This window comes from Colletotrichum phormii (assembly GCF_030913505.1).
Source record: "Colletotrichum phormii strain CBS 102054 chromosome Unknown BDP81scaffold_41, whole genome shotgun sequence".
NCBI classification, from domain to species: domain Eukaryota; kingdom Fungi; phylum Ascomycota; class Sordariomycetes; order Glomerellales; family Glomerellaceae; genus Colletotrichum; species Colletotrichum phormii.
In genome coordinates, this window is record NW_026851483.1 from 44263 (window position 1) to 66417 (window position 22155).

Sequence of the window (22155 nt, forward strand, 5' to 3'; positions counted from 1 at the left end):
CCGGGGCCGGGGCCGGGGCCAAGATCAAATGCCAGATGTATACCGGAAGGTTAACCAGTAGCTAGCCTATATCCAAGAGACTAGGGATTCTCTTTATATACCTAGTTTAGACCTTATAATCGACGAGGCTATAGTCCGATTTACAAGTCGATCTCTTGAGATAACAACGATTCCAACGAAAACTATCCTAACTAGCTATAAGATCTAGATCCTTGCCCAGTCTGGCTACTATATACGGTGGCTGTGGCACGTACATGGAAAGGGCCCATACTCATTAGTCCCCCAGGCCCAGCCTGCCCAGCCCAGCCCAGGCCGGTTGGCTAGGCCTGCTGGGCTAGCTGCTGGAAAGCTGGCTCTGTTGACACCAACGCAGCAGGTAGTAACTACCCTTATTTCCCTACTTCCAGCTGCAACCTACCACGTATTTCTTAACAACCTCTTCGCCTCTATACGTCTCTTTCGTACCCTAAGGAATTAATAGATTAGAGCTTCTAGTACCTACCGGAAGAATAGTAGGATAGATATGATCTTAATTACTAAGAAAGAGACTAAAGGACGGGGTATCCCCTAGGGCGAAATATACTATATCCCTATTTTAGATAGGGAGGTAAGCTACCAGCCCGCCCAGCCCTACTCAGCCTAGTGTTACGAGCAGGACAAGGCAACCAACTGTGGCACAAAGCAAAAGCTTCGATAATGATGACTCCGGCATCATTGTCCCTTGTTCTGCATTATATAGCTACGCGCCCACAGTGACAAGTTGCGGCGGGCGTCACACCTAGCTAACTAGGAACTAGGTCAACCAATTCACCTCGAAGGATAATGCCCTCGTACTCTTCCTATCAACTGTCTTCCAGGACGGCTAGGAAGTTATTTGTAACCGCCGCCGCCCAGCGGGGGATACTATTACTAAAAAGGCTAACTACCCGGCAAGTGTTTAGCCTAGACGTCCGCAAGGACCTTCTAGTGCCTAGGGCAATCGATGAGTATAATCACAAGATGAATGGGGTTGATATGAGTAACTAGATAAGGTCCTACTATCAATACAGCCACCCTATTCGACAAGGAGGTTACTCGAAGTACTAGTTATAAATAGCTTTTTACTACAGCTCTAGGGCAGCCCTAGGTAGTAGAAGGTAAAGACCTATTACCGCTAGTAGTAACTAATTACAGCACAGCTTATCTAGTAGTTTAGACCATTCGCATAAGGGCGGCAGAGGTCACGGCCTAGACAGGCTATAGATAAAAGGAATACCTCCATCCCATAGGAACACCATATAAAGGGGTTATGGAAGGTTAACTCCCCTTATTCTTATTATAGTAATATAAAGGTATTAAGGGCCCGCTAGATGCTAGGTAAAATATCTAGGAATAGCATCATATAACCGCATAGATACACGAGGAAGGGCTGTTTAGACTGTAACGTACCCTTATATATTCAAGGGGATTATTGGTACCTCTGGCATACGCAGAATATATAGGCCATTTAGGTACTATAACTCTATTGGTTAACTCAATAGATTCACAACCCCTGATTGGGTCTACCCCGCCCTTGGCAAAAATGGAGCTATTCCGCACCCGATGGGATAAGTTAAGTGATGTACAATCATCGATGACAAGGCCTTTGCTTGTACCTCAAGGCTTTCTACGACTTGACTTACTCATTCATCACTTACTTATCTGCTTTGGCCGACCTATTTCACAATCCAATAATGAAGGGAGGCATTTTCTTCACGATCATATCTCTGGTGGCGGCGGCTGCCGCTCTGGTGGCAGAAGACCCTTCGAAGGTTACCCGGGATCACCCCCATTCAGTTCGCGCTGCTTCCGAACAGTGTTGCTCGATGAGTATGGCAGGATGTGTACGCTCCTTCTGCCTCCATACTACCATGTTTCAACCGCTAATGGATTGTCGTTACAGACCTGTGTCGCGTACACTGTTGAGGTTCGTAGATGAGGACGCAGTCACTTTGCCAATGCGATGCTAATAGTTTTGTAGCAATGCAGAAAAGGACAATGTTACTGAGGTCACATCCAAGTCTCGACGCCACAAGGCCATTTTTGCCGTTGAAATCCCGCTCGTCGAATTACAAGTTCGCGAGAGACCCAACTGCATGAAAAAGATCAGGTTGAATGTGCAGTCCGTCTACTCTGGCGCTAAGCATATGAATATGGGACAGTTAATTAGTACGCTAGGAGAATAGCAGAACCATTTTTTGCAAGTTTAGGAGATCTGGAACTGAACGTTTGCTTCCAGAAGTGCGGGAGAGAAAGATTTCCTTCTCGATAAATCCGCCATGGGAATGATGCACGTGATTATCAGCTACTTGTACGTGAAACCAAGCCAAAGTAAGATTTGTGCATTGCGGTAAACCGTACGAGTCGTCTCGTATGTGACCCAAACCCAGTAAAGCCCTAGGGACCTTTTCGGAAGGCCTTGTTCCTGTGCTTCTAGTGTCGTGGCGAAGAAGACTTCTAGTTGTGGTGTGACCAACATTCTGAGTTGGGACAAGCATCGTAGCAGATGATTTCGAATTTGGCTCAGGATCTGCTGCTGTTTGACAATCTTTCTCCATGGCTATTCTTTCTTGCAAGAGTATTACTCCGTTGGAGATGGCTCCAGTGGGACCCTAGACATTTCATACACCTTTGGCGAAACGAACCGCCGGGGAAAACATCGGGGAAAGCTACGAGACTTGACTTAACATGTGGCCCAATGAGAATTAATCGCCGCCGTTTCATTTCATACTCGGCGTTGACATTTCCGAAGAACCTCACTGACACGCAGACCAAATCTGTTCCACGACATCTCATTAGCGGGGCTTGAGAGCAATTCACGGAGCTATTCCGAGAGATGGCCCGGCTTCAGAAGCCTGAGAAAGAGACCTGCATTAGCTCAAGAACCCTTGTTCCATCCCCAAGTCTTTTAGCGACCACCTTTGAAGAACACCTCCATTCCACAGATTCCCCTGCAGAAGCAGATTCAATATCATCTTGAAGTGATTGAAGCGTTGCGATTGCGGGAACAGCATACTCTCTCTCGCTCTTTTACCTCAACTCTACAGACTCACGCTGTTTCATCGACATCTTCCCACACTATTCTCGGACAGACTAAAATACTGTCCGTATTCTACCAAGATGGCATCGGAATCAATCGAAATTTACGAGGCGCCTTCTGGTCTCCCCTTAAACCGAGACTTCATCGTTGAAGCTCGCCCGTTAGTAGAATCGAGAGATGATCCTCAACAATGGCGCTCGGTTCCGGCATATGCAGTCGACGTCGCAAACGCCAACACCACGAGAAATGCATTCGACAGACACACGGTGGCTCTGGCTTCCTTCGATTCAAGCGCACCGACAACAGTCAGGGTGAAATATAAGGCGAGTGCCATTGAGACGGTTGCCATACGGCCTCTTTCTCTGGGCATTACAGCGCAAGTCGAAAACGACACGATTGTCTTCAATCTTGATCAGCCACGGGATGTAATGATAGAGCTCAACGGAGACAAGTGGAAAGCACTTCATCTCTTGACCAATCAGATCGACAAAGATGCGCCAACGGCTGATTCCGAGGACATCTGGTACTTCGGACCGGGCATCAATCAGGGTTCGGCATATTCTAAAGTCACCGACGGGGTCAACTTGATGGTGCCTTCAGGCAAGACAGTGTATCTGGCCGGCGGCGCTTTCATCACTTGTCGACTGAACTTCATTGACGTATTCAACTCTTCTGTAAAAGGTCACGGCTTTATCCTCGGGCCAGAGGGTTGATACGTCTACCGAGAGCATGGCGGCGCCATCCACATGAGCCGAGCAAGCAACATTCAGGTTGAAGGGGTTACTTCTCTTGGAGCCAATGGCTTCAGGAGAGTGTAAGAACGTTCTTGTCAACAGGTATCGATCCTTTTCGTTTGCAGGCAATGGCGATGGAGTTGACTTCTTCTGCTCTTCGGACATCACTATCGAGAACTGTTTCTTACGAAACTCGGATGATACTATCGCGCTGTACTCTCATCGTTGGGACTGGTATGGCGACTCAAAGAACATCACGATCCGCAATTGTGTGTTATTGCCGGACATTGCTCATGCCATCAACATGGGTACACACGGCAACCCAACAAAGCCAGAAACCACCAGCCATGTTCACATAAGCAACATCGATATCTTGGACCACGAAGAGAATCAGTTGTGGTACCAGGGGTGTATCGCTATCAACGCTGCTGACGAGAATCTTCTCCATGATATCCACATCCAGGATGTCAGAGTTGAGAAAATCACAAAGGGACAGCTCATCAATATTCGCGTTATGAAAAACGCGATGTGGACCACTGCTTCGGGTCGCGTCGTTCATGACGTTCACGTCAAGAACATGTCGGTCAAGCTACAAGGCTCGAAGGTTGTCAATCCATCGATGATTATGGGATATAACCAAGATCGGATGGTGAAGAACGTCACGTTCGAGAACTTGAGGGTCGGGGACGAGATCATGAAGAAATGCCGAAGCCTAAGTGTTACATGGTGGAAGACTTTGTACCCCTTTTCGTCAATGAACACGTTGAAGGGGTGAAATTCAGTAAGTCAGCAGAGTAGGAGATGTATTATCAATTGGTTTTGATAATAATCGCTCGGCTAGTGCACTTCCAGGTTTCAGAATACTTCGAACTTGTGTTGGTAAACTTTGAATGGTTACAGTTGTCCTCCTTGTAACGTAGTAAACCCTGACAGGAATCTGACGAAGTTTTGGAGTGAATATGACCCCTGAGAAAACGTATCCCTGAGATAGTCCTACATAATCAATGCCAAGGCAGCCAAAATTCCCGACAGCCAGGACACAGGGTTGAACTTCTCAGAACCGGCCGTGGGAGCCTGGACGATTGTAGTTCCAGAAGGTGAGGCTCTCGTAGTCGATGAAGTACGGATAGTCTCGGAACCTTCCGAAGCAGAACCTTGGCTTCCCGGTAGGACTGCTGGTCCTGAAGTCGGCACCACAATTATTCCTGACGCTGTCGAAACATTGTCAGACGCTGTGACTGTAGCTCCAGGATTGTTTGATGGCCCTATTTGACGATTAAAAATACGGAAAAATGGGGCATCCATTCAGTCGCTTACCGTTGATAGCAGAAGTTCCGATTTGGCTGACTGTCGCCGTTGGAAGATTGTTTTGAGGGGACATGGACTAGGAGTTATGTAATCAGAATGAAGAAGAAATCCGGGATTCAAGCAAGACCAAGACTCACAGAGCAATCAGCTGTCTTAGTTGATAAGGTCCTAGCTTCTGTGCTCAAGGTCACAGACGTTGCTGCAAAGATTGCAACGGCGTACGTAAATTCTTTCTTCATGGTGTCTCCGAGGATATGATCTTCGTGAAGATATCAAGAAGTTTACAGAATTAACGATTATGGAAGACCAAACGTGTGGAAGAGGCAAGAGTACTATGGAGAGGAAGACGATGGCAAGCTCTTTGTTGGACTTATGTACCTTCTTGCTAGTCGGCCTTGAATCTCAGACATATGCATTTGCATCAGCAAAGATCGAATAGCTGACAGTGAGATTCAATCTTGGTTTGGGTCCTTGGCACAAACTTCGAGCGGAATCTAGAATCCGGAAACCTCATTACAGAGAAGGTGTATCCGGAGTACTCACCGAGTAACAACCGACATGAAGGTTTGACTCGTTATCCGCATCCGTCTTGCAGCTAATCAGGAAGAGTATTTCATCGGCATTACCCAGTCTCGGTGAGTCATGCAAAAGTTCGTCCGGTGAAATTTGCCTGACTCACGAGAGAATAACATTTTGGAACTCATGTCTGAAAATTGCGTAGCTATGAAAATGTCAGTGGGGAATGGAGTACATCGAATGACGTCCGACCACGAAGCATTAGAGTCTGAGACGCAGCTGCGATGTGCCCTCACTAACTCTGTTGTCTTTAGCAGCTCGTGTGTTCTCTTGGGTACTAAGACATAGGCAATTCTTGAAGCCAAGCTCATGTCTAACAGACGCCGCTTTCAGACATGAAATGAGATGGAAAAGTATTGTCAAGACCGGCTGGGACTGTTCATTCCATTTCTCGTACGACTTCTTTCCCCTTGCGAGTCCAGCGGCCTGCCCTCGAAACCAAGGTTAGGTAGTTTTCGTCAGCCTCAGCTCAACGCCAAGAACGATCTCTTTCCGACCTTGAACTAGCCCAGAGCTCGGGTTATACTTTACCGCATAACAATCGCGAGATGCAAGTGATATCTGATAGTCATGGGGGGTGACTCTTGGTACGAGTGCATATGAGGTATTACCTACTAAGTAAAGTACCTGTAGGGATATTGTCACTGAAAAGTCTGCATCAACTGGATGCAAGACCTACTCCACTCCTCAAGAAGAGTGATTAAAGCTTAGCCAGTCCAGTCAATTGACTAGATGGTGTGGCGATATTCTAGCCGAAAAAGAGCATACTGCCCTGTTAAATTCCTTCACGGAGCCTTAACTTTGAACACAAGACACAATGACACCTAACTAGGAGAGACATCGCAGTCCATAATAGCCATATTCATCATCATTCTACCTTGGCTGAGTATCCCAGTTCTCCTTTTCGAAGTCCCTGAAGTCTCCGCATAGGAGTATAATCCTAATCTCCAGATGGACACGCGTTATACCAAAACACCTTAGATACACCTTATCGGCATCCTTATTACTCTTGATTGATAGATACATCTAGTATGTTCCTGCCTGGGTCTAATGGAGGGCCTCCTACTGTTGTCACTTACCTGACAAGCCCTCCGCCGGTAAAGTTCACCTCTACCGCCAGTACAACGGGCTTGACCACTCTTCCTGGAGATCCCGGTGGCCCTCCTACGGTCATCACATACGTGACAAGCCCCCCACCAGTCACCCTGACCTCAATCGCCAGCACTACCGGCCTAACCACAATTCCTCCTGGAAGCTCTGGTGGTCCACCCACCGTCCTCACCTTCGTTACCGGTCCTCCGCCTGTGACCTTGACATCCACCGCTAGCACCACCGGTCTGACAACACTACCCGGAGACCCCGGTGGCCCTCCTACAGTTCTCACTTTCGTTACAAGCCCCCACCAGCCACTCTCACATCTACGGCGAGCACCACTGGCTTGACAACTTTTCCTGGCGGCCCTGGAGGACCCCCAACAATTGTGACCTTCGTTACTGGCCCTCCGCCTGTGACGTTAACTTCGACAGCTAGCACTACTGGCTTGACGACTTTACCTCCTGGCCCTAGTGGAGGCCCCGCAACTCTAATCACATTTGTCACTGGTCCTCCACCAGCAACAGTAACGCTCACATCTACGGAATCTACTACTGGTCTAACAACTCTCCCACCTGGCCCGAGTGGTGGCCCTCCTACCATTGTTACGTTTGTCACTGGCCCGCCTCCAGCTACCGTTACGTCGACTGCCAGTACGACGGGACTGACAACAGTTCCACCCGGCACCGGTGGGGGACCTACTACCGTCATTACGTTCGTACCTCCGCCCACCGGGTTCGTCACAACTCTCACTTCCACAGCTACCCGGATCGGAGTGACAACGATAATCCCGAGTGACCCGGCCGGCACAACGAGTGTCATCACATTTATACCTCCTCCAACGGGTTTCCTGACAACCCTCACTTCTACGGCCACTCAAACGGGGGCAACTACGATTGTCCCGTCTGACCCTGCTGGAACCACAAGCGTTATTACTTTTGTACCTCCTCCCACCGGATTCTTAACAACTCTGACGTCGACGGCCACCCAGACAGGGGAAACTACAATCATTCCAAGTGACCCAGCGGGCACTACGAGTGTCATAACCTTCGTTCCTCCTCCCACTGGCTTCCTAACAACTAAAACTTCCACCGCCACTCAGACGGGAGTAACGACAATAGTTCCATCTAAACCTGCCGGGACTACGAGTATCATTACATTTATGCCCCCTCCAACTGGGTTCCTCACGACTTTCACCTCCACGGCTTCCCAGACGGGCTTGACAACAATCGTTCCGAGCGATCCAGCTGGAACCACGAGCGTCATTACACTCGTCACACCCAGCGCCACAAGCACATCATCCAGCTCGAGTACGAGCTCTGTGCCATCTGGTGCTTGCGCTACACCGCCGGTAAACTGTGCCACATCTGGACTGACTCTCAGGGCCTATGCCAACTCTGTTCAGGTTGCCAGTGGATACGGAGTGTCCGATGGTCGATCAGGTGTTGGTCCTGACTACTACCTATCTCAAGCACCCTTGGCTCAGGGCAGCACAAATTCACTTGGGGTTCCTTCTAAGGGATCAGCTGGCTCGACCGCAACGCCATATAACCCGCAGACACCGGGCTCGTCGGCGACGTTCCAGTACTACGATGGCTTGACCCAAACCTACGGAGGAATCACGTACAACGCGAACAACTTTACCCTCGTTTTTACAGGTTATTTCCGTCCTGACCAGACCGGAACATACACGTTCTGCTACGCACCTAACGCCGACAACCGCGACGTTCTGTATCTCGGCAGCATCAGCGCGTTTCCTTGTGGCCAGCCCTCCAAAGGAGCAACCCCTCGAGGAGCCACTCCACTGGCTCAGTACTGGTTCGCTGCGTCCGGGAACACTGGTTGTGTCAGCACTAACCTCGTTGCCGGGTTCTTCTACCCAATTCGATCAGTCTTTGGGAACTGGGGTACTCCTTCGTCACTTTCTCTTGTGTTTTCGGGGCCTGGGCGAACGACAAACTCGTCCGATATATCGGGGCTTGCCTACGCTGAATCATGCTAAACAGCCATTCCAATCGCTTCTCCTACTTCTTATTTGTCAATGCTAAAAAATACGGCAGCTTCACCTTCTCACTCATCAACCCGGCCGGACGTGTTGTTATCTCGAACTCTCAAGCTGTTGTTGGCGACCAACTCATCGCTAGTTGCTCCAAGGACGCGAATGCGGCGCCGTTCGGTTTCTGCTGTGCTTTTTCTTTGTTTTCTCTTTGTAAAGCTCACTTTTAATCTTATTATTATCTTCTATGTAGACTTAACTGATGCGATCCTAATACAGAACGTGAATGTTCTTCAACTCTTGCCCGCGATTCTATGACATCTTTACATCAAATCGGAGACGTGAAGCGGCTGAGCGTACATGTACTGTGTATGTTGACTAAGATGTGTGTTGCGACTTAGGAAATACTAGGCTTCAACCGAGGGGCTCAGCTTTGTCTACCTTCAACTGAATATTGCTCCCCGGAAATCCGGGAGAGATCTCGGTGTCGCCCGCGCCGATCGTAAAAGACGGCCACGCAACGCAGCGGGCCGGGTCGTGTCATCCCGCGTTTGTGGGGTAGAGCAAGGATCGACTGTCAACCGGGGGAGATCGCGCCGGTGCTGTGAACGGGTATGCACTCCTGTTGACTGCAAGGTTATTGATGATGCACCTTCAGGTTTTTTATGTTGCTTAAAAGCCGTCAATGGTTATACTCGATGTATCAAACATCTGGTCACTCTTAAACGATCAGAGTTCTTCGGTCTCAGGCAGTCACCATGCATTTCAAGGTCGTTTTTCTCCTCCCTCTGTTATCATGGAGCGCGGCAGCTTCACCCCTTGAGCAGCTGCATAGCCTTAATGGCACATCATTCGCTCATCCTGGCGCCTTACATTCCTCCAAAGACATCGCAAGAATCAAGAGCCATGTCCAAGCCCAAGATCAGCCCTGGTACCGAGCTTGGCAGCATCTGGAATCTGGGAAATTAGCTCAAACATCTTGGAAGCCAACACCGCAGTCAACTCTTATTCGCGGCACAAACGCAACATTTGCGCCCACCAACAACTACGGCTATGCTTATCGCGATGCCCACTCGGCTTACCAGTTGGCCATTCGGTGGCTGGTCGGAGGCAACACTTCCTACGCAGACCACGCAGCCAAGATTCTCGACGGCTGGAGCTCTTCTCTCGTCGATATCAACGGCACCGAAGACAAGTATCTCGCGGCAGGACTTTACGGCTACCAGTTCGCCAACGCCGCCGAGCTTCTCCGTGGATACTCCGGCTGGCCCAAGAAGAACCAGACAGCCTTTGGCAGTATGCTGAACGGCGTCTTTGCGGTGTATAACCGCGACTTCCTCGAGCACCACAACAACAAGCCAGACTTCTACTACGCCAATTGGGATCTCTGTAACATCGCATCGTTGATGGCCATTGGTATCTTCAACGACAATAGAACCATGTACGACTACGCCGTCAACTACTTCAAGAATGGGCTTCCGGGCCAGCCCGAGGTTGTAGCCAATGGTGCCCTGCCCTATCTCTCAATCGCAAACTTTACGGAGGAAGCCAGCAGAAAGACTCTAATGCAGATTCAAGAATCTGGCCGTGACCAGGGGCATGCTCTGCTCTGCATCGCGCTCATAGGAGTTATCGGACAACAGGGATGGAACCAGGGAGCTGATCTTTATGACACCTTTGGCCGCCAGATCCTGAACGCGTGAGTCCTTATCCTTTCTCAATCTGAGACTTCCAGCAGGTCACTAACTTCAAGATAGCGCCGAGTATGTTGCCAAGTACAACACCAACCACACTGTTCCTTACACGCCCTATCGCAGCTGGGAGGGCGTGCTGGAAGTCGTCGCTCCCAAAGCTCGTTTCGATGTGCGGCCTGGCTATGAAACAATCTACTCACACTATGCGGAAGTCAAGGGTCTCAACGCTTCGTGGTCCATGGAGTTCCGTGACTTTGTCAATGGCAACTTAACCGCCAATATTGAGGGCGGTGGTGGTGACTACAGCCCCAACTCGGGCGGCTATGATTCATTCGGACATGGCACTTTGCTGTATCGTATCGAGAAAGACAGCTGAACTCCAACCCTATTGCAAAATGAAAGCAAGACTCGAGAAAGCGAACCAACTAGCTTGAGATTGGAGTACCTTTGGTCACCAAAAAAAGGTGCAAGACTCATCGAGAAATGAGTTTGTCGCTAATTTACATAAAATTAATTTGCGGAGGAATCTTTGTATAGAACACGCGGTTACAGCTTAGTTTAGGGACTGAGAAATTGAACCCTTACCTCTAAACTTTTAGTAATTATCGCGCAGTGAGAAACTTCATTAGCAGTAGAGGAACGTACGATAGTGATCATTTCTAGACACTAATTCGTCCTAGACCATCCTACATCGAGTTTCAATCTAGACTTTCCCCTATGCCTTAGCACCATAAATCTCTCTAAGGGAGTTGCGAGTCCGTCGATATATTGAGAAGCTCGTCAATCTTGGTTTTGGCCATTGCATTATAAATATTCAAGCTTCTTCCCATGTCAGGCCTTCAACAACTATAGTGCACAACGTTGTCAATCATGTGAAGAGGTAAACATTAAGCTTCTATTTTATAATCGATCTTCGTGAAACTAACTAAGACCATTCCTCTCTTCTTCCAATCATGACCGAGAATTGACCTGATGCAGTCATCTATCTGAGAATCGTAGCCGTTCCACTCCCCAAATTTTCGATGTCAGACTTGACAGGCAGAGATCTGGGAAGCGTGGGAAGACTAGATTGCTCGGCAGACAGCTGATCCTCAAGATCCAAGGGCGCACGTCTCGGGATCTCAGTCTCGTTGATTGACGAACGAGATAGTCCATCTGTTCCAGTGCTAGTAACGTATCCAGAAGGCTGCTGACGAGAGCGCTCATCTGCGGGGCGGTTGTTGTTGTTGTTGCTTGCCGACAAACCATTAGCGCTGTGGTTTTCGTCTCCCAAGATCGATGTAAGGGAGCCAGGGGCCTTGTTGAGAGCATGTGTGGCTGACTGCGGCAAGTTCCTAGCCTGTTCGGTAGCTGTGCTGGTCACATCGGACGCCGTCTGTTGACCACTTCGAGCAGCGTTGCCGAGAGTTGTGCTGGCATCAGAAGTCGCTTGTTGGGCCTTGGAGGACAGTTCAGCCGCCTTTGCTTGTCCATCGCGAGCAAGCTCTGCGCTCTTTTGAGCGGTCACGTTGGCCGCGTTTTGAGCCTGTATAGACGCGTCTTGGGCAACCTTTCGTCCCTGAGGCGAGGCAGCGAGAGGAGCGACGAAGATGGCAGTCACTCCAACCACGGCTAGCCAAAACGGAGAAAGGACTTTGATGAGCGCATACAAAGATGCAAAGCCGACAAAAGCCTGAAGATGTGTCAGCCAGGACGTCCTGTATCAGATGATGCATCTGTACTCACGCCAAATGTCTTGCCCAGGTCTTCGCCGTAGATAACCCGCTGAGCTTCTACCACTGCATATTGAATCAAGTCGTGAACATCTCTAAGAGTGTTATTGAGGGCGGACTCTGGCAGTCTTCTGTACTGCCTCGGTCGCAGACGGGTGGATAAGGAGTCGGAACCGAATGACCGGCTGGCATATTCGGCAGCCGAGACAACTAGCGAAGTTCAGCATTCAATGCGCCTGAGAGCATTACTGGGTTGGTGTGCTTGAGATCTTACCTCCGAGAGTCGTTACTGCGGCCTTCAATGCCAATTGAGTGAGAGGCAAGTAGTGTGCCCCGAACAAAACGCTCAAGGCGCCGATGTACACGCCGAGTGTACGAAGAGGGTCTTCCCACTAAAGTTGTGAGTTAGCAAAGCTCGAGTAACAGTACTAAGTGAACACGCACATTGATATACTTGTAGAAGCTATCTTGTTGAGCTATATTAAGACCTTTGTTAGAATGTTTGCTAGTTATCGTCGACAAAGTAGGATACACTAAATACCTAGAACTTGCCGCAATGGGCCATCTTGTGCCGATCTTGGCGACTGTCCTTCACTCAAGGCATTCTGGATCTTCAATGCAACTAAAGAAATGTGAGTCTTCCAGCTTACCAATGTTGATTGGTGCCTACCAAACTTACTCTGCGATCTTTCTTGATCAGTGTGATGGGAGCCATCAGCCGCGCCGGGCAAAACGATGACAGTTGGGTCAGCCATGACAATGACGTCGATTTGTGGATGACGAGAATTGGGCGGGTAAATGTGGATAGGATCGCGAACTCCACACAAGAGGAGGATTATGAGCTTTTACTTTGCGTTGATGAGAGAGCAAGAACTGCAAATGTCCCGTCCAGCAGCTGAAGCAGCGCTTTATGACAAAAGTCAATGTTTGAAACCCTCCTAGGCCGCTCGTGGCACGAAGGCGCAATCTGGTGTATTGCACCACCGGTACGCGGTAACACGGTGAGGGGAGGGGGGTTACGACACCCAGCGTTTGTGACGTACGTAGCTGGTCATCGCGTATACGCTAAACTGCGGTAGGATTCCCCAAATGTCAAGAATACGGCTCGCATACCCGCTGGAATCGAGATACCGTACGCCGCGCTGTCATAAAGTTGACCGAGGTGAGGGGGAAACCTTTGATGTTCGAGGTCGATTGACGTCGTTCGGCGGTCATTTGGAGTCCGTTCCACTTGCAGCCCTGACGCGCTTTGATGACGAGGAGATGGGGTGTCTCACCAAGAGATCACGGCACTGGCATTCCGCTAGGCTGGCTAGAGCCAAGATGCTATTCAAGGGATGATATACACACATACTTACGCCAAAATAAGTGCCCAGACTACCGGTAGTTTATGGCATTGCAGAAATTGAAGTAATTAGATGACAGCAGAGACTTATGCTCCTAGCCGGAGAGTCGGCGAAGCCAGCCTCAACAGACCTTCCACCTACTTTACCCAAGCACGCGGGTGACAAAAAAAAGGACACACCTTAAGGCACTTAGTATCATCAGCTCCCGTACTTCCAGCACACTCTATACTACTTTAATACCTTAAATTAAATACATAAAAATACTGAAATACTTTCGAGGTAAATAATAACTATATGAAAATTTTATTATATTTAATTCACTAGTTACTTGATGCTGTAATAAGGTAGTCTACATGAGAGGAATATGTTATGTCCCTTTTTTTGTCACCCGCGTGCCAAGGTACATACATGAATGATTCGCACGCTACCATTCTAGACAGGCTACATATGGAGGCGTTCGGTCTCACGGTACGGCCCGCTTCCTAGTGTGTGTGAGGTACCCATCTGCCCAATAACTCGTTGAGTTGTTCGGATGCAACCCTCCAAACCAGTGCATAAAAGATGTACACATTCGGACTCAAGGCCGATTTCGTTCCATAATTAGGATCTTCACCATTCGCTTCAACAGTAGGGAGGCATTTGCATGAATAGACATGCTGTATGAACAGTTGAAAAATACATTGGTAGGCGCTTTTCCAACGCTTCCCATGCTAACCGAAGGGTATATGCACTCTATGAGAACCATATAGTATACAAATAAGACAGAAGGAAACATTCTCTACATGAAATGGCAGATTACATCCCACATTAGATGACCAGAACAGCCAACGCCGCTGCAGCCGCAATCAGGCCGCCGGAGCTAAGCTTACCAGCACCGGCCTGAACGGGACCAGTGGTGGTCGCCGGGCACGCGGCGCCCACACAGGGAGAGGTAGACCCAGTTCCAACAGGGATCACGGCGGTAGTAAGAGTGCCGTTGAACCCAACCGACGGTGCAACGACCAAGGTCGTAGGAATAGGGGGAGGACCGCTAGGGGTGCCGGAGGCTCCCGGGGTCTCGAGGACGGGCTTCTCGGCGGAGACGGTGCTGCTGGAGGCAGGGACACCGACAGTAGGGACACCGGCGCCAGGGGCGGTTGAAGCTCCGGAAGTTGCGGGGACAGGCTTCTCAGACACGGCGGTGCCGCCGACAACGGGGGTGGTGACAGGCTTGGGGACTGTGGTGGAGATGAGCTCGCTGGTGACGATGGTCGAGGTCCTGGCCGGGCAGTTTGTGACCTCTGCGGCGCAGGAGGTAATCGTGACGAGGTTGGTCTTGTAGGTGGTCAAGACGATGGGGACGTCAGTGGTAAGGACGGGCTTCTGGCCTGCCTCGGTGGTAGGCTTAGGGACGACGGCGCTAGTGATAATGGTGGAGGTTCTCGCGGGGCAGTTGGTCACTTCTGCGGCGCAGGAAGTAATGGTGACGATGTTGGTGAGATAGGTGGTGATTTGCTCGACGGGCTCGGTGACGACGGGCTTCGCGGACTCGGCGGTGGTGGGGACGGCGGGAGCACCGGGGATTGTGGTGGGGATGACCTTGCTTGTGACGATAGTGGACGTCCTGGCCGGGCAGTTTGTGACTTCTGCAGCGCAAGAGGTGATTGTGACAATATTGGTCTTGTAGGTTGTGATGGCGGTGGTGATGTCAGCGACGGGCTCTTGGGAGCTGACAGTGATTGGGGCATCGCCACCGGCTGGCTTTCCAGGGGTGTAGCTCTCGACGGGGATGGCCACAGTCGTCGGGATGACGGCCTGGCTGGTGACGGTGGTCTGTCTGGCCGGGCAGTTGGTGACCTCAGGGGCGCAGGAGGTGATGGTGTGGACCTCAGTCTTGATGACGGTCAACTGCGTAGGGACGTCGACGACGGGGCAGATGGTGGTAGTAATGGGGACGACCTCGGTAACAACCTGAGGGGTCTCGCGGGCCGGGCAGTTAGTGACTTCGGCGGCGCAAGAGGTGATGGTCTTGATGTTGGTAGCGTAAACGGTGGACGTCGCTAGGCGGGTGGTCAAGCTCTCGACGGCGGCGGCAGAAGTCGCAACGGGCTTCTCGGAGGCCACGGCGGTGGAGAGAACGGAGCTGACGACGGCGGTCTGCGCAACAGTAGAAGCGGCAACCTGGCTGGAGATAACGGAGGCAGTCGCGTTACCATCCTTGAGGTTGTAGTACTTGATGGAGCTGATCTTGAAGAAGACATCGGCAAAGGCAGTCGGGTTGGCAGCAACATATTCCTTGCAGGTCATGCCAGTCTTCGCCTCACAAGTCTGGGTCCAGATACCATCGTTGCCGGCCACACCGCAGAAATCAATGTTGGCCACGAGCTTCTGTTCCTCGAAGAGCTTATCGGCAGCGCAGGTGCTGGTGGTGAAGCTGGGCGTACCCCACGCGTCGGGGTTGGGGTTGGCGCTCGCGATGTCGGCGGGAACGTTGGCGTGGGTGAAGCCCCAAACGCGGATAGCGGTATCGGTCCACTGCATAGCGTAGACTCCTCCCTCGGCGGATCCAAAGGGGGCTGCGGCGTCGAGACCGGCGCAGCCCTCGTTGTCGGACTGTCCCGCGGCGTAGTTTGCGCAATTGGGCTTGCTGATGGTGCCGGTCATGTTGGTGCCGTCGATGCGGCACTCGGCGATGGTGCCGTCGGTGTGAAGGACAACCTTGTTGACATTGTCTTCGTTCCAGGTCTCGACGATGTCGATTTCGCCGGCGGCGGGCCAGGGGTTGCCGACGGTCCAGCTATGAATATCTCATAAGCATTATGAAGGGAGAGGGGAACATGAGATGAAGCAACTTACACCGCAGGCCAGGCACCGCAGACAGGCTTAGGAAGATGAGAAAAGTTGATGACGAAGAGTCCCTGGCCATACTTGGCTGTACTCTCGATTCTTACACTGCTTCTGCCGATACCAGCGGCATCGAGGGTAGATGTAGAGTCGACACCGAGGTAAAGGTCACCACCCTCAGTCTTCACGAGACCCATGCTCTGAGCATCCGCTGCCGACTTGTAGCTGACATATCCACCGGTGGGGTCAACATCGTTGTAGTTTCCGGTAGAGTGATCGCTCTAAAGAAACAAGGTCAGTCAAAGATCTTGCGCCTCGCCCATTGATTTGGTACATGCCGTGAAGAAACCAAACTTCTCAAGAAAGTTGGTCGAGTCGTAGCTGTCGGCGAGTTGGTAGGTCTGCAAGGCGGTCGCGGATGACGTGAGGAGGAGGGCGGAAGAGAGCGTGGAGAAAAGCGAAGGCGCCATTATGGGCTAAAGATTGATATGAGAAACAGAGAACGGGGTTTAAACTAGAATAAGACGACAGAAACTAGAAACATAAAACACGGTCAAGAAACGACAGAAATGGGTCTTCGAACTGTAAAGGGAGTGAACAGAATAGAATGAAGGATCACAAAGGCTTTGTTTTGAACAAAAGAATGACTTAAGAGACCAGAACAGGAATCTTGAAAGAAGGTGAGAGGGAGGACCTAGACGCGCAAGGCGTCTGCTGCCATGGGGTTACCGTGAGTCTTATACCGAACCGAAAAAGACGATCGACCCAGATTTGCTCCTGGCCATTCGATTCACCCGCGGAACGACGGGCTGAGATGTCCAGGGGGGCCTATGGCCTACCTGTTTCTCCAGCAATCTCATTGTCATTGGGTCTCCTCATACCGACTGAGGCTTGGTGAGAAGTCCGGGAAGCAGTGGTTCGTTCAGGGGCTCTGGATGGAGAACGAACTAGAACATACATAGCCCGCTCCTCTTCTCGACCCCTTGACAGAGTCTGCAGGTTCTGGAGATATCTCAAGGGTTCTTGTGCATCGTCTGCCAACATACGTAAGTAATCGTGGTTCCACCCCATGTCTCTATGCCACTTGTGCATTGACATATGCGCTTGTGAGTGGACACAAGAACATGTTTCCTGCAGGCCCAGAGAACCTCAAACACACGAACGCATGCACTAAGTCCGCATTTGTTCATGGGACGCCAGGAACGGCACGGCGGTTGGCTGGCGGCTCAGGCACAGTCCGCGCAAAGGTGTGGTTGTCCCGAGGCCAATGAAGCGGAGGGCGCATGTAAGCCCACCCCCTGCTTGACATCCAGGAACAGATCCTTGATCGGGACAGGTTGTACTCGAAGTGGATTGCAACGGGGGCCGGATGGTGGTCTGAGTGGATGCCGTGAACATGGTGGATTGTTTTTCTTTGAACTGACGGGCAGGATTCCGCCGTTCCCCTATTTTATTCTCCATTGACCATTCGAGCCATTGTCCCGCGCTAGACAGCGCCAGACAGGGGTTGTCTCACTCAAGCCGCCGAGATCTTGATGGCGCTGGTCGCTCTTGGGGGCGTGATTGGCAAAGATCTTCTGCACCATTGCATCGAATCCTCTAGACCAGCGGCTTTTCTTCAAGTCGTTTTCTCTACTTCACTTTCAGTGTCTTGGTGTATGTTTCAAGTCATGACAACTCATGAACAGTCCTAAGTGCCGCCGGTCTTCTTTTAGTTCCGTTACATCAGAGCGACGGACTGTCTTTGGCCACTTGGCCACGCGGCGCGTTAAACCCGTCAAGTTCCCACACCCGTATACACACATCTTTCGGGATTGGAGGGCTCCAACTCCCAACTTCCAAGGGCAGAAAATACGTGTCGCCTTGATTGCTCCCGCTCAGGGGCTGAGCCTCCCGCTTCGGAAGTCAACGACCAATCCAGACGTTCGCAGGGCTGGTTTCTGCGGCGTAGCGCCCGGCCGTCGTATTCGAATATGTATTAGCGAAGGGGTTCGCCCCGGTGGAGTTATCAGAAAACCCGGCACGGATTTTGGATGTGGATTCCCTGTCTTGTTAACTTGTGCTACCCGGGTTATGGTTTTCGGAGCATTCCACAAGGCGAAGCTGCACAGAAATAAATATTAAATTGCAACCCATACTCTTGGGAATGCAGACTGGATAATTCGAATCGAGAGCTATTTTGTCGACGCACGACTTTTTGTGGTTTTCTCGTCTCTCGAATATGGGATGGCAGCCCTCGCTTGATGGCTGCTTTGATCCGCTTTTGCCTCGGCTACGTGCCCCTTGCAGTTTGGCCTTTCAGCTTTGGCTAAGACCGTGAAGACAAGTGGACCGTAGGATGATATCAAGGAATATTTCCCGATCCCTGGGCCCGCGTACTAAATAAGGCGTCCCTTCATCTCCTTCACCTTGGTTGACCGTTGACCGACTTTCTTCTTGAGCTGGGTGTCCTCTAGCATCTTGAAATTCGATATTGGACATGCGCCTCAAACTAAATTGAACCAAACATTGGTGTGTCAAGACGGGAATAGAAACTCAAATATCCATATCGTCAATCATTCTCGTAACAACCATCTACTCTTCGGGCTCTTCTTTTCTTCCATGAGAATAATTTTCGTACTCCATGCGGCATCGCCCAATTTCTATGTGCTCAACGTGAACAGTCCATCCCTCGAGGTTGTACACGATTATGCAGGTTAGATAGTAACCCTGCGCCAGATCGAACACCGGCAATGAGTACGGAGTATGGGTACTCTCAGCCGTTCGCGATCCACAACAGATTTCTGCATCTGGTGGTCCCATCCACTGGAGAGCACTCGCTAACGATCTTGCGGTCATGCTAGACTCCCACATGCCCGGGTGAAGTCTGTTGATCCAACGACCCAGGTCTTCAACCCAAGTTTTCCCAGTCCCTCTGTACGAACAATCAAGTATCCGAACATCGACTCTGCCGTGTCTGCTTGCTTGCATTGATCCATCCGCTTGACTTCACATCTGGACTGCAGGGCTTGGTGGAGTCTGCCTTCTCGCCTGCGAATACATCCCCTTGCACTGTAACGGCACTGCTTCGGAAGTGCCACTATTCGGGCTATGATCGGCCCTTGCCTTGATTTCAGCTTGGCTGACGTTGCATTCCATAACCTTGTGGATTCTCTCTTGTCCAAGGCAGTGGCATGAACGAGCATACCGGTGTGGCTGTGAGAGTGACCACAGCAATCCTTAGGTTTATACTGTATTTTAGCAAGAAACAGGGAGCAAGAACGTTGCGCAATCGTGTCCCTCGACTTATTTCTCATAGAATCGATTAAGATGCAAGTCCATTGTCTACAATTGTTTCGTCGTCAATACAATGTTTCCAGGTTGTTCTCTAAGAGTGTAGCCATATAGTATTTCCTCTTCCCCTTAGCACACTGAAATGCAACAACCATTAGATGTGTATATTCAAAGACTATCATGCTCATGAGTATAAGGAATAAATCTTCCAATGGCACCTAGTTATTCCACTCGGTCTGTGGAAAGTTCAAATCTGAATAGAGTTTTTCTAGACAGCGGATATTTCTTTGGATTTCGTCAGGGCGGTCTAACAATTTCCTCCTCGATAATAGGCTAGGAATAGGTCAGACATATGCCAAATGACGTATGGCATCGAGCTGTTGGTTGTTAATAAATCGATTGCACGGGCTGAGTTACTTTCCTCTAAGGTAAGTAGGTTCCATACGATTCAAGTCCTTCAATTCCCTTCACAGCTTGGAGCATGTCGAAGCTCGTTACTCGAGATTGACAAAGTCCGGAGAGTTTCTTGGCAATATTGTAGAGACAATGAACGACCAGAAGGAACCATGAAACGAGAGCTGAGAATATCCTCCTGTTCAACGCAATACTCAGTAATATCAAATATCTTACTTCAAGTACTCACCACTCTGGTAGCACGTGGTAGGATGTCATCGTGTATGATGATATTCAGGTCAACTGGACTTTTTCACTTCAGATTCGGGACTGAACGTGGAATCACGTGTTGACATGGATCTTTCAATCAGGGCATGTTAAGTTTGAAGGAAGAATGGAAGAGTCTTTTGATCAGTACGTCATGTCTAGACGAAGCCGTTCCTGTGACCACCGTTCATATAGTGATAAGTTCAGACCTTCCCATCAAGATCATCTTAGTCTTCAACTCAGAAGAACAAAAGCCAGAACAATCACCCACGCACCTCCCTTCTCCCACCACCGAAGCATCCCAAACCCTCCCATCGCACCACTCATCTGGTTCCCATTCGCATCAGGCAAAGCAGGCACGTCGCGGAAATCATTCGGAGGCACAATGGACGGCAACGTCTGGAAATTCGGCGGAACAAACACCGTCACAGGTGTGATGGACCCCGAAGACGGCGTCGAGGACGCCACATTGACGGGCGGTACGGAGGGCGGCGGCGGGGGAGTTGACAGAGGGGAAGTATGTACTGCCGATGGGAAAGTCGGCGGCGGTGGAGTTGTTGAGGTGGACGTTTGAATGGCCGGTGGTATGACTGGTGCTGGTGGTAGGGGTATCGATGACGAGGATGAGAGCGTAGACGAAGATGGGAAAGGCTGGATGGGCGCCAAGTTTGCGGGTAATGTTGTTGTTACTGCCGGATTCAACACCGGTGGCGGCACTATCGGCGGAGAGGTAGTCGTAGTCGTAGAGGTGGTGACCGGCGGCGCCGGCGCGGCCGGCGCGGCAACGAAGCCGCATTCTCCAATGATCTCCCTGATATCTATCCCTCGCCGTCAGCAAACCCTACTCCATCCATAAACCGAGTCTCTTCAATACCATCGACTCTCGAGAAAGGTAAACTCACCCTCATTGGCCTCCACAGCCGTAACATTCCGCGAAACACACGACAAACACCCAAACGCAGCCCCAGCAACATCGAACCCCCTCTCCCCACAAACACACACCCTCGAAGCATTCTTCGTCGCCGCCTCAGCAGCCTCCTTAGCAGCCGATTCGCTCGCCGAGCGTCCGACGCCCAACGTAGGCGCCGCTACAAGCCCCGACCCGGGAGTCAGGTTCGCTGTCTCCTCTTCCTCGTCGCTGCTATCGCCGTCAGACTCCAGTTCCTGTCTGCTGCTGAGTCTCCGCCCCAGCATCCTCTGCAAATCCCTTCGTGTTCTTCTCTTCCCAGACCCTCGCCTCAGATTTCTTTCTTCCACATCTCTGGTGTCCAAGATATCTTGATTTTGTCGAGTCGATAGATCCCGCTTGTCCGTCCCAAATTGCGCCTTCACTTGTGCCTCGCACCGGGCCGTGAGCTGTACGATGGGCGCGCAAAACTGCGCGCACTCTGGCGGAACGTCCTCGGCCTCCAGATCCTCTATCGCCGCTACGCCAGTCACGAACATCTGGCCGGGCAGGTTCGTCGTGGCGGAGAGTAGCGCGAGTACGGCGGCGAGGTGCAGCGCCGCGGGCCGGTGGTGGCGTGTCATCGCGGCGTCGGCTTCGTCGAATGCATGCAAGGCGTGTAAGCAGATATCTCGTTAGTTGCTGGTGGCGCTTCTTCGTCTTGCTGGAAGAGTTTATCCAGTTCCCTATTGTCGTCGTCGGATCTGTCGGTCTTCGTCTCGTCTCATGACACCTGGAAACAGCACTGCAATTCTGACAGATGCCATCCAAACTTTGGGTCGAGTATCTGCAACTTGTCCCAACTCTAACTTCGAGACCCGCCCTCCATCCATCAAAGAGAACTAAGACTCCAGACCGGTCTTTTCCAAACGCAGGATGGTGGAGGGGGGAAAATCAACCTTATTGTAAAAACAGCAACCCTTCGTTTCCCTTCTCC

At 50.8% G+C, this 22155-nt stretch overlaps 7 protein-coding genes across 7 annotated transcripts; 3 read left to right on the forward strand and 4 right to left on the reverse strand.

The window, feature by feature from the left end:
- Positions 1–2985: 2985 nt before the first annotated feature.
- BDP81DRAFT_485803 (glycoside hydrolase family 28 protein) lies at positions 2986–4590 on the forward strand (the record flags this gene model as incomplete). The annotated part of the gene is made up of 3 exons (XM_060595178.1): positions 2986–3766; positions 3867–4471; positions 4504–4590. The coding sequence occupies exons 1-3, from the start codon at positions 3139–3141 to the stop codon at positions 4588–4590; spliced, it is 1320 nt and encodes a 439-aa protein (XP_060437913.1). The 5' UTR covers positions 2986–3138.
- Positions 4591–4785: 195 nt separating this feature from the next.
- BDP81DRAFT_455762 (uncharacterized protein) lies at positions 4786–5339 on the reverse strand (the record flags this gene model as incomplete). Its single annotated transcript, XM_060593093.1, has 3 exons — positions 4786–5057; positions 5110–5176; positions 5238–5339. The coding sequence occupies 3 exons, from the start codon at positions 5337–5339 to the stop codon at positions 4786–4788; spliced, it is 441 nt and encodes a 146-aa protein (XP_060437914.1).
- A 2744-nt stretch (positions 5340–8083) lies between these two features.
- BDP81DRAFT_266599 (uncharacterized protein) lies at positions 8084–8770 on the forward strand (the record flags this gene model as incomplete). The annotated part of the gene is made up of 1 exon (XM_060582895.1): positions 8084–8770. A coding segment is annotated over one exon (687 nt), but the record flags the coding sequence as incomplete, so codon positions are not given.
- Positions 8771–9429: 659 nt separating this feature from the next.
- BDP81DRAFT_387111 (GPI anchored protein-like protein) lies at positions 9430–11097 on the forward strand. The gene is made up of 2 exons (XM_060587021.1): positions 9430–10463; positions 10522–11097. The coding sequence occupies exons 1-2, from the start codon at positions 9523–9525 to the stop codon at positions 10832–10834; spliced, it is 1254 nt and encodes a 417-aa protein (XP_060437916.1). The 5' UTR covers positions 9430–9522; the 3' UTR covers positions 10835–11097.
- A 240-nt stretch (positions 11098–11337) lies between these two features.
- BDP81DRAFT_387114 (Reticulon-domain-containing protein) lies at positions 11338–13206 on the reverse strand. The gene is made up of 6 exons (XM_060587022.1): positions 12850–13206; positions 12712–12792; positions 12615–12646; positions 12445–12562; positions 12184–12380; positions 11338–12130 (listed from the first exon to the last, which is right to left on the reverse strand). The coding sequence occupies exons 1-6, from the start codon at positions 12923–12925 to the stop codon at positions 11441–11443; spliced, it is 1194 nt and encodes a 397-aa protein (XP_060437917.1). The 5' UTR covers positions 12926–13206; the 3' UTR covers positions 11338–11440.
- A 1393-nt stretch (positions 13207–14599) lies between these two features.
- Positions 14600–15550, reverse strand: BDP81DRAFT_285229 (uncharacterized protein; the record flags this gene model as incomplete). Its single annotated transcript, XM_060583023.1, has 3 exons — positions 14600–14680; positions 15017–15138; positions 15250–15550. Coding segments are annotated over 3 exons (504 nt in total), but the record flags the coding sequence as incomplete, so codon positions are not given.
- A 4895-nt stretch (positions 15551–20445) lies between these two features.
- On the reverse strand, positions 20446–21973 carry BDP81DRAFT_411686 (uncharacterized protein). Its single transcript, XM_060589169.1, has 2 exons — positions 21273–21973; positions 20446–21090 (listed from the first exon to the last, which is right to left on the reverse strand). The coding sequence occupies exons 1-2, from the start codon at positions 21800–21802 to the stop codon at positions 20643–20645; spliced, it is 978 nt and encodes a 325-aa protein (XP_060437919.1). The 5' UTR covers positions 21803–21973; the 3' UTR covers positions 20446–20642.
- Positions 21974–22155: the final 182 nt, after the last annotated feature.

What these genes read in the sequence shown, in the direction of transcription:
- BDP81DRAFT_387111 (XM_060587021.1), top strand. Translation starts at nt 9,523, where the DNA reads ATGCATTTCAAGGTCGTTTTTCTCCTCCCTCTGTTATCATGGAGCGCG. An exon ending in GGCCGCCAGATCCTGAACGC is followed by an intron (nt 10,464 to 10,521) that starts GTGAGTCCTTAT and finishes ACTTCAAGATAG; the next exon opens with CGCCGAGTATGTTGCCAAGT.
- BDP81DRAFT_411686 (XM_060589169.1), bottom strand. Translation starts at nt 21,802, where the DNA reads ATGACACGCCACCACCGGCCCGCGGCGCTGCACCTCGCCGCCGTACTC. An exon ending in ACGAAGAATGCTTCGAGGGT is followed by an intron (nt 21,091 to 21,272) that starts GTGTGTTTGTGG and finishes GGCGAGGGATAG; the next exon opens with ATATCAGGGAGATCATTGGA.
- BDP81DRAFT_387114 (XM_060587022.1), bottom strand. Translation starts at nt 12,925, where the DNA reads ATGGCTGACCCAACTGTCATCGTTTTGCCCGGCGCGGCTGATGGCTCC. An exon ending in CCCATTGCGGCAAGTTCTAG is followed by an intron (nt 12,647 to 12,711) that starts GTATTTAGTGTA and finishes GTCTTAATATAG; the next exon opens with CTCAACAAGATAGCTTCTAC. An exon ending in GCTTCTACAAGTATATCAAT is followed by an intron (nt 12,563 to 12,614) that starts GTGCGTGTTCAC and finishes TCACAACTTTAG; the next exon opens with TGGGAAGACCCTCTTCGTAC.